Here is a 16,261-nt window from a genome sequence, read left to right on the forward strand (position 1 = left end):
AAGAAAAGCCTCGAGATCAGATCAGGGAGACGACAGTGGAGACAGGATCATACACAGAGAGCGAGTCAGTGGAGGAAAAGGACAGGTCAAGAGAACGGTTAAACCCTGAGAGGGAGAAGAGCTACAGTCAGAGCTGACCAGACACATTGACCAGACACACTGACTATATGCACACAATGCACAGAGCCTGCAACATGGAACCAGGTTAGTCGCTCTGTAAGAGAAACTAGGTGAGTTCATTAGAAAGTCACACTAGATTTACAGCAACAGTTCACAACCTTTTTTAATGTACTTGCCATGTGCTTATACTTATATATTTTCATACCTTTTAAAATTGTGCATTTTCATTGTGACTGTCATATAAAGTTGTGAACCACAGCTTTAATTTAGATCATTGAAAGCTATATGAATTCACATTCAATCAGATCAGACCTCGTTCCCTCCTGAAGAAATATCCCATTGAGGCAAACTACCACCCATGGTGCATTTGATTGGCTGTGAACTTAACCACTATTAGTCACAGTTCTATTTGATTGGCAGCCAGCCTAGCCACTCAAGAGCCTTCGTCTGCATGTGAGCAAAGGGGCAGGCAGAGGACAAGCAGGACTCTTCAAGGCAGATGGCGTGGAGACCCGGGCATATGGCCTATCAATCAGACGTGCACACAGGGCAGCTACCCACTTAACCCCCATTAATTTGCAGCCTGCCCGCTCTTCCCGCTAGGATGCTCCCCTTTAAGGTAGCGGCACTGCTAACAGACTAGCATTATGTATCCATCCATTACTATAGCCAACCACATTCATGCTTTTAGTAACGGTGGATTTAGAAGCACTATATGGCTTGGAGATAAAAAATAAAAAAATCTCATAGATGCCCAGGTGATATGAATTTGGCCCCATTTTCTGCAGGTTAACTAAATTTATCTCTCTGGGTGATTCAATTTCAGAACAGAGTGCAGGAGTTTACCGAGATGGGATCGCTTTCGGAGGAGAACAGAACTAATCGCTCTAAGTGGAGTCTAAGTGGAATCTACTGTAAGTGGAGATTCAAATGAGGTTCCCGTATCGAAACGGGAGTCCTGGAGCATGAAACAGGATTATTACAGTCGACACACAAACAGTCGGTGAGAAAACAAAGACACAGGGGGTTAAAAACGGATTCTGTGCCGAGACCGATTAGTGGTGTTAAAGACTCTCTCACAACTTCCCTCCCCACCACAATCACCCAAAGCATATTTAGAGGAAGATCCAGCGGCAGAGGCGTCCATGCACCTGACAGGAAGTCAAAAGCAGGTCAACAGGAAGTCGGGATGGGGCTCCAGGCAGTAGCAGCAGTCTCATATTCAGATTCATGCCCGTCATCCATTCATCACCTGGATTGGGTTGGAGCGATGCGATCGAGTCACACACACACACAAGGTTGTGTGTGCGGGAATGCATGCCTGTGTGTGTGTGTGTGTGTGTTTGAGCACAATCCAAATCAACACTTTAATTTAGGCACAGTCTAGTTAGTACAGCTGAGGTACCCATTTGATTAGTACAGCAATCAAGGGGAGAGAAAGTAAAAGAGGACACAGAGAAGACAGAGAGCATTGGGCAGAGGGCTGGTCTTCGCCGCATACATACAGTACCTAAGTCATTGGCTACCGTCTTGGAAAAGCGCCTGCTTTTCTGCTTCACTGGAGAAATAGTTCCAACAAAACAAAACAAAACACCACAACACAAAACGTGAGGGAGTGAGTCACACCGTTCATTCTCATGGGGAAAAAAAGTGTTGAGAGAGTTAAACACAATACCGTACTCTTATCTATGAACTTATGGTGTTTGGTCTCCTCGTCAGAATTGCATGGAGAGCAGGAGCCTGTGTGTTGGCACAATGCGAATAACACAGGCATCAGCCAATCAGAAGTCAGACACTAAATCTCATCAGCCAATTGTCAGTCAGTCAATCATTAGTCGAAGTCAACGTCAGTAAAAAGCCTCAAATAAAGCTGGGGGTCAATCAGTCAGTATGCAAATAAGTGATGCACATCCGTGGTAATGCACATAAATAAAATGCGCATTAGTCACCGTTTCCAACACCTGTTGATTCTAATTATTTGGGGACACTTTGCTTACGTTGAGTGAAATGGACGCCCTCCTCTCTGCGGTCAGAATAATTAATTCCGTCATTTTGAAAATAGTTTGTTTAATATCGATTAGAAGAAGAAGGCAGAGAATGTTTACATTGTGCGCACTCGGGTGTTGGCAGCTTCCCATCGCAGGAGATGGCCATACACTTGGGAACGAGGTCTCGGCAGTTTTTTCATTTGGTCAAGTCGCATTTCATTAGGGCAATTTCAGAGCATGCGGCTGAGAATCTCTTGTAGCCTACTGGCGCAAGACTGCTGATATTCTCTGAAGGTCACCTCACACTATGCAAATAAACTGTTTCAATTGCATTATATTTATTGGCATTATACCTTATGCACATCGAGAGTTAATCCACCCCACTCTAGCGAACCAAATATCTATGTGCATTAGAAGTTTTTATGCGCATTTCACGTTTCCAACAACGTGTTTCACAGGATTGCTTATTCAAATAGTTAAAATGCGCATTAGGAAGTTAAATAGAAACGCTCCTACTGTTTAACTGTGATGCATGAAAATGATCATCGAGGAACATCAAGGTGGCTTTCCTCATGAGAGCTTCTACACACTTAAAGTAGAGTACAGAGTAAGTAAGTGTAGAGTAAGTGTAGAGTAAGTGTTGTTTTAATGTAGTGTGGGTAGTGGATGAGTGGCTGGCTGGCTGGCTGCACATATCTCTCACAGGGGACATCACACACTTTCAGGGTGTACAATTATTATCTGTTTTACCTGAGGTGGGGGATTTGCAGCGGTCCTCGGAGGCATTGGAGCCGTCATTAACATCACAGACACCTGTGGAGCGTACACACACACACATTGGGACAAAAATAAATCAACAAAACACACAAGAGCTCACACACACACACTCTTACTATCACTACCTTACTGATGCCAGGAGCAAATCACACACACACACACACACACACACACACACACACACACACACACACACACCTGGGGAAGGCTGTCCTTAATAGGACTTTCTCATTTAGATTTAGAGTTGAGAGTTTGGGTACTGCTGAGTGCCTCTGGGAACCTCCCAGCTCTCCTAATCTCTAAACAGACTCTCACTATCGCTCTCACACACACACACACACACACACACACACACAGTCACAGTCTCTCACACACACACACACACACACACACTCTGGTGTGGGGTAACCTCCAACATACACAGTGGGCAGACAGCTCCCCCAACCCCTGCGCCCAAGCTCTTATTATCACATTATCTCCTCTTTATAGTGTGTCAGCTATCAGAGCCATCAGTGCGGATGCTCGATACTTGGTGCCGGGCCACACAATTAATGTAAAGCGCACAATAAAGCTGATGGCCTGACGCACGCTGATGAACACAGAGACACACACACAAGGCTAATGCACAGGCTTTACATTCACTGGAAAAGAGCAGCTTCTACATGGGGTCGGTTCACTACAACTGAGGGTCTCATATGTGTGTGTGTGTGTGTGTGTGTGTGTGTGTGTGTGTGTGTGTGTGTGTGTGTGTGTGTGTGTGTGTGTGTGTGTGTGTGTGTGTGTGTGCGTGCGTGCGTGCGTGCGCATTTCTGTAAGTGTGTACATGGTATATACAGTGTATGCTTATGCTTGGTATATATGCTTGGTATATATATGTGTGTCTATGTGTATATTTAAGGCCATGTGTATGTGTGTGTATGTGTGTGTGTGTGTGTGTGTGTGTGTGTGTGTGTGTATGTATGTATGTATGTATGTATGTATGTATGTATGTATGTATGTATGTATGTGTGTGTGTGTGTGTATATATGTATATGTATATGTATGTGTGGTTGTGTGTGTGTGTACTGACTACATGAGTGTGTTTATGTGAAGGTGTTCTTTTGGTGTGCATTTGTGTCCAGAGCATCACAATAAAATAAATTCAGACTCAAAAGAGTATAACAGAAACTAGGACAAAAAGAGCAACTGAAGCACATGCATGGAGATGAAAGGAAAGGAAGGATGAAAGGAAAGGGAGAGCGTGATGGATGGAGCAGAAAAGAAGGGATGAGAAAAGGAGGTGGTGAGCAGAGACAGGTGACTTACGGAAGTATGAGATGCGCAGTTTTTTCACAGACTCAGAATAAAAGCTAGAAAGGCTGGACATGCAAGACTTCACAGGTGGAGCGTCTTTAACGGGCCGCGGAGAGAGACCAACAGTCAGACAGAATCATAACAAAAAGAACCACAGGAAACCATAGCAACAACATCATCACCATGGAACCCGGAGAGCTGGGGAGCTGGATTCAGTACATGGGCTTGACGCTATGTGGGTATTTATTTAACTTTCGTTGGTCTGTGTGCAGCTAATATGCTGCCTACTGGAAGCATTATGGATAATTGCATATCCTCATAGACTGAGGACTTCATCTGGCATAGACTCATATACACACCCAACATGCTGTTCTGAGTCAACTATGAGTCAATTCCAAATGTATGTTTGATATACAGTATAATCGAAACAATACTACAATATGATGTGGTTCTGATGTGGTTCGGTTAAAACCAGAGACTCTTTATAAAACTGAACAGCACTGAATCCAGCACCAACCCACTGTGGCTAGAAAAACAACAGAGTGGTGACTCCAAACAGATGAGTGAGTGTGAATGTGTGAGTGCGTGTGTGCGTGCGTGAGTGTGTGTTTAGACAGAACAGTGCCAAAGATGACTGTGGGTACAGACCAGATGTGTGAATTGTGTGAAGTACCAATTAAGATATGTGCTAGTCTGGGAAACAAAGGGACAAAAAGTAGACAAAGAAGAATATCCTAGAGGTCCTAGGACACTATGTTAGCCAATCGACTCTGTTACTTCTTTCTCTTCCTCTTAAAGAACATTAAAACAATATCTTTCTATTACATAAAGAACACAGAATGCAGATAAAAAGTACACATAGGTCTCAGACAATAAAAAATCCTCTGAATAACCCTGAATATTCAATGTTAACAGTCAGAAGGTCCAGATCTGAAAAGACTAAATATCTCCCTTTTGCAGACTTCTCTCTGACTTCTACATCTGATGGTTTGGCACAGAGGCATATAAAGGTAAAGGTACCTTTATACGGCTCTGGTTTGGCATCATAAAATCATCTCAGGAATCTCAGTGACCGCTGAGAGTTATTAACGGCAACCTGTCTGGATCCTGACGCAGTCTCCACGGGATCGGTCCTCACCTCCTGACGGCTGTCGGGCCTTGCGCGGAGAGCGCGGCTGCCTCTGGAAGGGGTCGGCCAAGCCGTACAGCTCCTGGACACCCACGTTCATCAGGAGGGTCTTCTGGAAGTAGTCCACCACGGCCAGCCCGTTAAAGTTACCGAAAACGACCCTAAACAGAGACGGCATTCAGTAGAACCAAAGCTCTGTTCTGTTTGCTGCTTTCAACATCTACATTTATTATTTGTTGTCATATGCTATACTACACTACAAGGCCAATCCAACCAAACTCCATTTTTTTTTACATGAAACTTCACCAACGCACCCTGACCAATTGAAGGAAAGAAGGAAAACTTATGAGATCCTTCAAAATGGATCTAATGTGCACCGTGTGTGTGTGTGTGTGTGTGTGTGTGTGTGTGTGTGTGTGTGTGTGTATAAGAGAGAGAGAGAGAGAGTCTAGCAGTGGGAGATTACAGGCCATATGCAGAATTGAGGGCGAGGCTGGTGATCTGTTGGGGGGGCTCCCCGCTGACCCATAGAAGCTGCACCACCAGGTCCACCTGGTAGCCTGGAGACTGCTTGAGAGGGGAACAGCGCACCCTGCAGGCAGAGAGAGGAAACAGAGGACAAGAGAGAGAGAGAGAGAGAGAAAAAAGAGATGAATAAATTCATGACATAGCGGATAGGATTAAGGGATTATACCAAGGATTCTATAACTGCACCTGTACCATGAATCTGACAAGCATTATTAAAATGTGATAGTAGTGAATCCTACTGGCATGTGTTTGTGTTTTTGTGATTTATAGTACTGTATGGATCTTATCTGTGTAGCTGGATTCTAATGTGTCCTTATGGGAGTGCTATAGGATTTTAATGTGTCCTTATGGAAGTGCTATAGGATTTTAATGTGTCCTTATGGAAGTGCTATAGGATTCTAATGTGTCCCTATGGAAGTGCTATACTGTAGATGGTGTGTGTTGAAAGTGTGAGGAGTGCTCAAGTTCTCTGTGTCCACAAGAGCCTAACATAAATAATGGATCTCAAGAACACAGAGAATGCTGAATGTAAGAGATGCATCGGTCGGTCGATGTGTTGGTCGAGGAGCTGTGGACCAGTATGAGGCAGTGGGCAACGGTGCTGGACGTACTTGAGGCAGGGCACGTTATCTCGGGGTCCGTCGGACGAGTTGCTGCTGGTGGACGGGTGTGTCTGCGCGGGGGGCAGGGCCGACTGGGGGCTGGAGGTGGCCCCTGGCGTGGACACGGCCGGGGTCTGTTCTCCCGCCGCCTCCGGAGAGTCCACGTCATTCAGCTCGTACGGCATACGCACCTCCAGGAGCTGGACGACACAGGCACTTTCATTTTCACTCTCATTCACAACAGATCCTCAGATTATGTTTATCACATAGAAGAAATTCTTTTGCCAAGTTTTCTAAGCCTTGAATGATTATGTGATTGTAGATTGGACACACACACATAAGGTGTGTATAGTGTTTACAGTGTGGACGGAGACATTTAGTGGAGACTACTATAATAGTGCAGAGTATAATGCAAATACACCCACCCACACACCCACACACACACACACACACCTGCACTACTTCAGTGGTGACCTCCTGCTTGCTGAAGCGATATATAATGACGTGGGCAGAGACTCCCGCCACACACAGCATGCGACTCTCTGGGCACCAGGTCAGGATCTGGATGGCGAACGGGTCCTCGTCCACGATGTCCGTGCTCGGCTTGTCCTCCTTGTTGCGAGCCTTCTCAAACACTTTGGCCGTCTTCAGCTTGTACAGCACCTGCAGCATAACTGCAGCACACGAAGAGGAGAACTCAGAATGACTCCACTTTTATTTACAATGTGAATGTTTAAGGGAGTTAAAGAGACAGTGTGTGAATGTGAAAGATTAAAGAGTTAAAGTTGCAGTCCATGAATCGGACAAAATGTTGCTCTCTGAGCTGATCAGTCAAATGAAACCCCTCCCATCCGTGCTCCTGAAACAATGTGTTGATTGACTATGTTTGCTTCTCATTTACAGAACCAGCACTGTTTATTAACACCAGAGTTTCTCCCAAGCACACATACCGGTACTGATTTTACTGACTTCTCCTTTAAGGACCTTCAGTGGTTATGACTGCAAATGTGAGACGGTCATACTTACTTGCTGAGGCGTCCCAGAACTTGATGGACCCATCAGCGTGTCTGAGGTGGAGAGAAAGAGAGGACACAAACAGAGGAGTTAGTAACACAAGCGCCCAACGCCCTGCTGTAGTCACGACGACAGCACTACTGGGAAACATGAGAGACACTACAGCACTCTGCTGCAGGACAGGACAGCTGTTATCTACTGTTACAACTGCTGCTGACAGATTCTGTTGAACATCTATAATAAACTCCATGATGAGGATAATATTTCATGATCAGTCATTTCTTTGTGTTGCGTATGTCTACAAGTGGCCCATTGTTTGAACAGTGATATCGGAAAACAGAAGCAGTTGGCAAGCCTCTCTCTGAGTCATCGCCTATTTATTTAGACACAATTGTACTAAGTGGGGCGCAATGGAGCACGAGACACATAAAACATGTGAGGCTCACATACTTACAAGCAGAATTCACAATATTCTCAATGTCATTAAATCACTTTTCGTTTTTTCTCTGTCACGGTGGTATAATTGGTTTCCACTTTTATAGACCAGTAACAGAATATGACCCAGGTGCATGCTCACCCTGTGATGATGATTTCTGGGTAGCTCTGCGTCCCCTGGCCCCAGTTGCCACCACTTATGGGCCATTCCTGCGGAGAGGAAATTCAAAAACACAAACCTTTTATTATTTATTTATATTCACCCTTTCTGCCTTCCCCTCGGTGAAACCGACTCATGCTCCTGTTCGGATCCACACTCCTCCACCTTCCGGAGCCAGAGGGGCCGGAGCTGTCCGAGGTGTGACTGACCCCAGGGAGGAGAGTAACACCTCAGGTGCAGGGCCAGGCGAGGCATGAGGTCAGACACAGCACGCCCAGATGTCCTGCCACTCACACCTGAGTGACCTAGTAGTGAGTAATCACACCTCATCACAAAACACTCGCCATTTTACTTTGAACGAAGCTCAACCACCTGATCCACTGTATCGTGAAAGGCAGCTTGAAGCCAAGCTAATTCAAACACTCCAATATTGAAACAGCCCTGAGAGGGAGAGTGGACAGGGCAGATGCCGTGGGCAGAGCCGTCTCTCTGGTTCACCAACTCAAAAATTGCACATATGCTCAGGATGAGGATTAAAGATAAATCCGGGACTAAATCTCCCTTTCAAATGGGATTATGCTGAACTGTAGACAGGAGAGGGCCATTAGATCGCTTTGATCAAACGCATTTTTCAAACCGCTCTTGTACACAAAGAACAAAGATTATCTCCCAGCAGTAAATTGCATTTAGAACTGTGACGCTTCTCACTGTAAATGGCTTAATGGTGGCTCTTTGACATATGCACACGTTAATGACATGACAATTATGGTAATATGGCCATGTTAAAACGGTTCTCTATTACAATATATCACAGCATGACTATAAACAGAGCACTAGCAGAGGCATAGAGAGACAAGTGCATTTCAACTGTATGTGAATCAACTCTTATGAGTCATTAAGACAAATGGTGATATTATGTGATGGCTGTTGGTGGGGTGGACTACTACACTGTACCTTTTTACTGTAGCCCTGTCTCTTCTGCCGGGAGCCTACGGAGTAGAGGGCCGGGATCAGCTCCGCGGGGCAGTCAGCAAAGTACTCGCAGCACGTCACCGGAGACTCGTGCAGGGTCAGGGGGTACGGGTTCTCAAAGATGGGGTATCTGGACACAGCAGAGAGCTGGGGTGTAAAAGAGGTCAGGGGGAGGGGGGAGGGGCTTTGAGGCTGTAAGGGGTCACGGAGCAGGAGCAGTGGGCTAGTCCGCCGCTTACCCGATTTGCGCCAGGTCGATCACTACCAAGTCTTTCTCCAGCAGAATGACCACAGCATAGGGCTCCTGGAAATCTTTTGAACCAAAGAAGAGAGAGAAAGAGTCATCAGTTAGTGAGAGTGTTAAACAGACTCCTTTGCAAACACAAAGTACAACATCAGGGATATTCACCTTACAATGCAAAATGTTCTTTCCCAGTCTAAGCATGCTTGACAAATTCAAGTATCTCAGTAACTGGTTAGGAGACCTAGTCAGAAAACGCTCAGGTTGCTGAGTGCGGTTTTCATATGAGCTGAGGTAGTCTTAAATGCAGTTTTTTTAGCTTAATGTGCAAGTTTTTTAGCTTAATTTACCTTAATTACAACAATTACAATAACAGCTTCAGAGTCATTGGAATGATTATATGACTTTTTTCGGGTTGAATGGTGGCCGTCTCGCTTCCCCCTAGCGCCTGTGAGCGGAAAAACCACCCTTGCACCTGTGGGCCGGCGGGCCGACGGCCTCAGCGTCAGGAAGTATAACGAGTGTAACGAATTGCTTTACTGCATTCAAATACACATACACGTCAGGCACCGGCTAGAAAAAGGTAGCGATGGAGTTTCTCAGACATTCGTCATGACAGAGCCAGCGAAAAAGAAGCAAAAACCGAGAAAAAAGTAAGGAATATGCCAATACTGCATAGTTTACCTTTAAGTCATGAGACTGAATCTTAGATCTTAGATTCCGTCTCATGACCTTTGTACAGTTGAACCAGAGTAACACTCGTGAATGGAATGAGGATGTGAAAATGTGGAAAAGCTTATGTAATGTAAGACATGTAATAGACCACAGATTACTATGGTTGACCTTATGGTGACACTTTGTTGAAAAACAGTGTTAGCGCTAGGGCTAGAGGTTGTGTATCTTCATTGTTGAAAATGCCTAAGTCCTCTAATATGCACCCACTTCATAGAATTAACACTTCATGGGTTGAGACTCAATGCTATGTTTGGTGTTGCATTCGCTTTTACTGGTGCCGAGTTGTGTTTCAAGTTTCAAATGTATTGTCACACACTTTATAGAGATGTTAATGTAAGCAATGATTGGCGCTGATTTGGTGTGAGCGGGTGTACGGTCTCACCATTGGGATAGGGCGTTTCACACAGCGTGAGGAAGTCCACGATGGGGTAGTCCATCTCCAGCACGGCCGTGCTCTTCCCATGCATCACTGTCAGACAGGCCCGTCTGCCCACCGTGTCATAGGACAGGCCCCCTGACAGCACCATGAAGGGGTCCCTGCCAATACAGACAGGCATACACAGAGGGAGAGAGGGAGAGAGAGAGAGAGAGAGGGGATAGAAAGAGAGCGAGAGAGAGAGAGAGGGAGAGAGAGAGAGGGGATAGAAAAAGAGAGAGAGAGAGGGGGGGGAGAGAGAGGGAGGGGATAGAAAGAGAGAGAGAGCGAGAGGGAGAGAGAGGGAGAGAGAGATTGAGGGGACAGAGAAAGAGAGAGAAAGAGGGAGAGAGAGGGGGAAAGAGGGAGAGAGAGGGATAGAGAGAGAGAGGAATAGAGGTTGTTATTGTTGTTATAGAGAGTGATAAAGGTTGTTATTCTACTGTGTTATCTGTAACACTGGCTTTGGCAACACTGTATCCAAACAGTCATGCTAATAAAGCTCCTTTGAATTTGAATTTGAGAGAGAGAGAGAGAGAGAGAGAGAGAGAGGGATAGAGAGGGAGAGAGAGAGAGGGAGAGAGCCTTATTCATTGTGACAGGTGACTATACTGCCTGTGTGACTGTCACTACAGTAAGCAGGACTGGGAGAGAACTCTGCTGTGACAAATGAGAGTGATGTTCTTTTTATAAAGTTTCTTGAAAAGCAAGCAAACATGTTTTATGTGAAGATTATCGCACGTTTTGGTTTAATACGTTCATATAGTAATGATTCAAGTTCATGGATTTAACTTAATTGAAATGTTCTTGTGTTTACAAGCAAACACAGGAAGCAAACACAATAACCACACTACATTAATAAACCTTTAGAAATCAGGAAATACCCAAGGTGACAAATTCTGGCCAGCAGCAGAGTGTGATATTGGGGGCGTTTGGTGTGACCTTAAAAGCTGCGTAGTTCTCATGAATTGGTGTAATGTAACTAGAACAAGTGTCTCTGGAATTGACATGTGAGTGTGTCCACGGGGCAGACACAGACGTTGGCGGCTGTGTGGGGGTCTCACCCTGCTCTAGTGGTCTTGTACTCCACCTTCAGAATCGGCTTACATGGCTCCGGCTTCTTGCCATCCTTAGGATGCTTACCTGCAGACAGGGAGAGTGAGAGAGAAAGAGAGAAAGAGAGAGAGAGAGAGAGAACATAGAGAGCGAAAGAGGGAGAGAGAGACACGTGTGAGCTCATTTCACTTCCTTGTCATTTTTTTCCTGCCCATTAATCACATGGCATATGACATGGACCAAACGTACAATGCAATGTAGAGCAGAGCATTATATGAGACTGAGTGTTGAGCATGCATGTTTTGCAAGTGAGTGTATGAGATTGAACGAGTGAATGATATGGTGTGATATCCTTAAGCTTAACCAAGTGTGTGTGTGGATGTGACTGAGAACTATGTCTGGATGTAAATATAAATCAGGTGTGTATGTGTGCGAGACGTGATCTGGTTTGTTTCCAAGTTTAATGCAGACAGGCTGGACGGGCTTGTGCAAAATGAGGCATAATGAATTGGGCAGATCTATCAGAGGCGCATGCATGTTTTTGTTTGTGTCTGTGTGTTTGTGTGTGTGTGTGTGTGTTTGTGTGTGTGCGTGCGTGTGTGTGCGCGCACGTGTGTGTGTGTATGTATGTGTGTGCCTTCTCACCGTGAGGCGTGATGATCTGGGCAGGTTTGGCAGGCACGCGGATGTTCCAGATGGTCAGGGTGCCGTCTGAGTGGCTGCAGATGAACTGCTTGCCCTCGTGGTGCCAGGCGACCGAGTGAATGGCCTGCGGGCACAACAAACACGCCCGTCACCAGTGGCAGAGGGCAGGGGGCACCCAGCAGGCACGCAGGGTGGTGTGGGCGGGGGGGGGGGGGGGGGGGGGGGGTGCATTGACAAGGCTGTCAGGCAGCATTAATAAAAATGTGTAAGTCTGTAGCTCACTGCGCAAAAGGAGTCTGCCAAGAGCAGATATGTTAAACAGCGAGAGGCTGTTTTTTTTGTTATGAAAGGGTACAACCTGACCAGCAGGTACTTTGAAAATGGCATGCCCTAGAAAACACTACATCTCTGCCTGTTGCCTTCCTAGAGATAGTTGAACACTGTTGCTTGCATTATAATTTTCTGAACACAGAATGAAATTTTCTCACACAGAACTGAACTGAACTGTCATAATAGAGAAAATAGTGCATCATTTTCAAAATGCTAAATCTAAAAGGTATAAAAATAATTTGCAGTGCTGTATATCTCCCATAATTACTACCAATTAAGCATGATCACCCCTAAGGATGAAGAAAAATTGGTAAGAGCTTTAATTAACAGAAATTAATAGAACAGCTGTTCCAACACACACACTCCAAAACTATAACCAGCAAGCATTCAGGTCTTGTCACAGTGAGGTAACTGTGAACTGGAGTGATTTGTGCTGTGGCAGTGAGGATGCTGAAGTGGAGTCGAACTCTGTAGACGGCACAGCACCTTCAGGAGCATCTGCAGCAGCTCACAAGCAGAGGTTGCCTGGGCTGAGCTCTCAAATGCCTCCTGCACAGGAGGTGCTAATTAGTACTCATTAAACACACACAGGCACACACACACACACACTAAGTCAGTCTACGTGAGTGCTTTGATGTGCCCTTTGAGATACAGAGATCCACCTGCACATGCCCACTCAGCAGTTTCCACACACAGAGGAATGCCACAGTCTGTTTCACTCTCTCTCTCTCTCTCTCTCACACACACACACACACACACACACACACACACACACACACACACACACACACACACAGAAAAAAACAAACACACACACCTTCTTCTGGATCAATTGCATTACAGCTCACCTTACACACAAATAGACAGACAGACACAGACACACAGACACACAGACACACACACACACACACACTGAATGTGGAGCTTGCGCGGTCTCTCACCTCGTCGTAGGTGTAGCGGTAGTCTGCTTTCTTGGTCCTCAGATCCCACAACACAACAATGCCGCACTCAAAGCCAATCAGCAGCTGCAAAAGAGTGAACGCCATATCAAGGCAAACTCACAGTGGAGTAGCTGCAACCATGCAGCAATCCAAAATCCAGTACATATGCTGCATCTGTGTTTGTGTATGAAGAAAAGTGTGGGTAAGACTTCATTCATGTTTACAGTACAGATAAACCAAGCATGCATGCATGCATGCATGTCTGTATATATGAGCATGTATGTGCTATACCACGTGTGTGTGTGTGTTTGTGTACGTGTGTGTGTGTGTGTGTGTGTACATGTGTGTATGTGTATGTGTGTGTGTGTGTGTGACTACCTTGCCCTCGTCCATAGGGTTGTCGCTGATGTGTACCACTGGGCCGGGGTGTGTCTTAGAGGACCTGAGAGGGGATGAGAGCAGGAGTGTGTCAGTGCTGCTGAGTCACAGTTCAGACTAGACTAGAGTGTGGTAGCTCTGCCTCCCTGCAGCAGTGGATGCCATGGCTACAGGACTGGGCTAGTGTTCCTATCCTGTGATAAACACAGGACTGAGCTCCTATCGCTGACACTGAAGTGTAAACAGAAGCTCCTCGGCTTGTAGCAGTTCCTTCAGAGGACTATGAGCCCCCCCCCCCCCCCCCCCCATCCCCACTCCTCCCTGCCTCCCCCGTAGCTGCTGTTGCCATGGAAACAGGAGTCCAGGCAGAGGAGTGGCACGGGGATGGCCGGCGGAATGTGCTGTGTCACTGCAGCGCGTGATGTAACGGCGCCAGGGCTCGGCTCGGCTCGGCTCGCGCTGCCCGGCAGCCTCACTGCTGGAACCCCTGCTGGGGTGGAGCGGGTCTCTGGACTGTCCAGCACCAGGGGTGAGGACAAGCTGAGGAGGACGCAGGAGACACGCACGGCTCTCCCTCTGGGCTGGTAGAGAGACCCAGCTCCAGAGAGATAGAGAGAGAAAGAGGGACATAGAGGTACAGAGAACGAAAGAGAGAAAGTGAGAGGCACAGAGAGAAAGAGAGAGAGAGGGACAGAGAGGTAGAGGATATTAATGGGGAGAGAGAGGGAGAGAGAGAGAGAGAGAGAGAGAGAGGGGCAGAAATAGAATGGGAGGGACAGAAAGATAGAGAGAGTGCAATGGAGAGATGGGGACAGAAAGAGAGATAGAGAGAAAAAGAGAGCGCTGGAGCGAAGCCTTGAGAGGACAGCAAATCTCCCCATCCATCCATCTTGCCACCATTCCTCCCAGGGACCCCCCTCTCTCCTCCTCCGCTCCAGCAGTCTGGCTCTCAGGCCATAAACGTGTCTGTCCAACACCCCCCCACCCGCCACCCCCCGCCTGCCTGCCTGCCCGCCCTCTCGTCCACCCCGACAGAGCTGCCCACAGCCCCAGCATCCTCTTCCTGCCCGAGTGAGATTACTCGAAACCATCAGCTCTCTACTTTAGGTGATTGGAAAGTGTCACATAAACATTTAGCTACGGTGCATGCACCGAGCCACTTAACACCATTCACCTTGCCCAAGGTCAGATTTAAATCTGGCCCCACACGAAAAAAAACGACTTTAAACTTGTTGGTCAACATCTGTTCCACTTGACCTACCAGCGGCATAAAAATCACGTGAGCACGTCGAAAAAAATGAGGGAGAGTGGGAGGAAGAGTGTGAAATATTCATGGGCCGCGTAGGGGAGTGTGGATGCGAGCGAGGCACTCACAGTTCAATGGCTTTATTCCACATGATGACGTAGCCTGAGAGAGTGAAGGACTCCACGTTCACCATGTGGATGTTCCCCCGTTCCGTGCCCACGTAGAGCCACTTGCTCTGGAAGGGCAGGTGGAGAAACGTGATCCTGTAAGGCGAGAGAGAGAGAGAGAGAGAGAGAAATGTTTGGATTAACCAAACCCCAGAAAACCTAAAAGACATTTATGACGAATATTGGCAATCTAAAACACAATCCCAAAGCAAAATGCAATGCTATTTGACCCTAATCAGGAAATATACACATTGCACATTACCTAACAAAAATAAAAGAAAAAAATTTGAGAAGCACACCAACGAAATACAGACTCGGTGAACACCGTTTAGCCATAGAAACGGGAAGACATAAAAAGACACGGCTTCCAAAAGACGAGCGTATATGGCAGCAGTGCAGAGATGATGTTGTTGAAACTGAATTACACTTTTTCAATAAATTTTCAATTTATCAATTCGCAATAAATACTTTCCAAAAATGAAAGAAAAAATCCCTGATTTCTATGATCTACAGTACCAAACCCGAATAAAATACTGTACTTATTGGGAGAAGACAAAGACAACTGTATTACTGCTGCCCAATATGTGCTTGCCTGTTACCAGCTGAGAGACACTGAATGGTTTCTGTATGCATGTACATGTGACACACACACACACACACACACACACACACATACACACACACACACACACACACCTCTCTCACAGCCACAACCACATGCACATACACTAATTCAACACAGTCCCCTCATGTTGCATACCATACTTGAAGTTTCTATGCAGTCCACTTTATATATGTGCCCTGATGTATTGTATGTCTGTAAGTTTGTTGCCTATGTTGAGACACTCAGAACTCGATATTTTGTACTCAGACAAACAAAAAAAAAGTTCTTTACACTTTGTCCATGTACCCCTATCCTTATACCTGTATAATTGCTTAGATGCTGATACTGTACATTTCCAGACAATGGCACTGATAAGAACACTGATACAGTAAGAGTTGACTGGTAAGAGATCAAAGGTCACCCAATGGCAACCAGTTTGACCTTTACAGAACCACACTGACATGTCTGTGACCTCTATGCAGGAT

General features: G+C 46.1%; 1 protein-coding gene across 12 annotated transcripts in view; it reads right to left on the minus strand.

Annotated features, from left to right (window-relative positions):
- stxbp5b (syntaxin binding protein 5b (tomosyn)) overlaps positions 1-16,261 on the minus strand; it is a 41,491-nt gene that overhangs the window by 13,327 nt on the left and 11,903 nt on the right. For 5 of the 12 annotated variants that reach the window (XM_042072916.1, XM_042072920.1, XM_042072919.1 and 2 more), the window contains exons 5-21: positions 15,134-15,268; positions 13,760-13,823; positions 13,382-13,465; positions 12,111-12,234; positions 11,474-11,552; positions 10,377-10,531; positions 9,258-9,330; positions 9,001-9,148; positions 8,029-8,096; positions 7,464-7,504; positions 6,891-7,111; positions 6,447-6,637; positions 5,774-5,899; positions 5,317-5,468; positions 2,859-2,921; positions 1,801-1,860; positions 1,631-1,678 (exon numbers count right to left, since the gene is read on the minus strand). In XM_042072916.1, coding sequence (XP_041928850.1) covers positions 1,631-1,678; positions 1,801-1,860; positions 2,859-2,921; positions 5,317-5,468; positions 5,774-5,899; positions 6,447-6,637; positions 6,891-7,111; positions 7,464-7,504; positions 8,029-8,096; positions 9,001-9,148; positions 9,258-9,330; positions 10,377-10,531; positions 11,474-11,552; positions 12,111-12,234; positions 13,382-13,465; positions 13,760-13,823; positions 15,134-15,268 — 1,832 coding nt within the window. Of the gene's footprint in view, positions 1-1,630; positions 1,679-1,800; positions 1,861-2,858; positions 2,922-4,190; positions 4,275-5,316; positions 5,469-5,773; positions 5,900-6,446; positions 6,638-6,890; positions 7,112-7,463; positions 7,505-8,028; positions 8,097-9,000; positions 9,149-9,257; positions 9,331-10,376; positions 10,532-11,473; positions 11,553-12,110; positions 12,235-13,381; positions 13,466-13,759; positions 13,824-15,133; positions 15,269-16,261 lie in introns of all 12 variants that reach the window. The other 7 variants (XM_042072917.1, XM_042072924.1, XM_042072921.1 and 4 more) reach the window with 3 other exon arrangements.

Source organism: Alosa sapidissima, chromosome 19 (assembly GCF_018492685.1).
Source record: "Alosa sapidissima isolate fAloSap1 chromosome 19, fAloSap1.pri, whole genome shotgun sequence".
Classification (NCBI taxonomy): Eukaryota; Metazoa; Chordata; class Actinopteri; order Clupeiformes; family Clupeidae; genus Alosa; species Alosa sapidissima.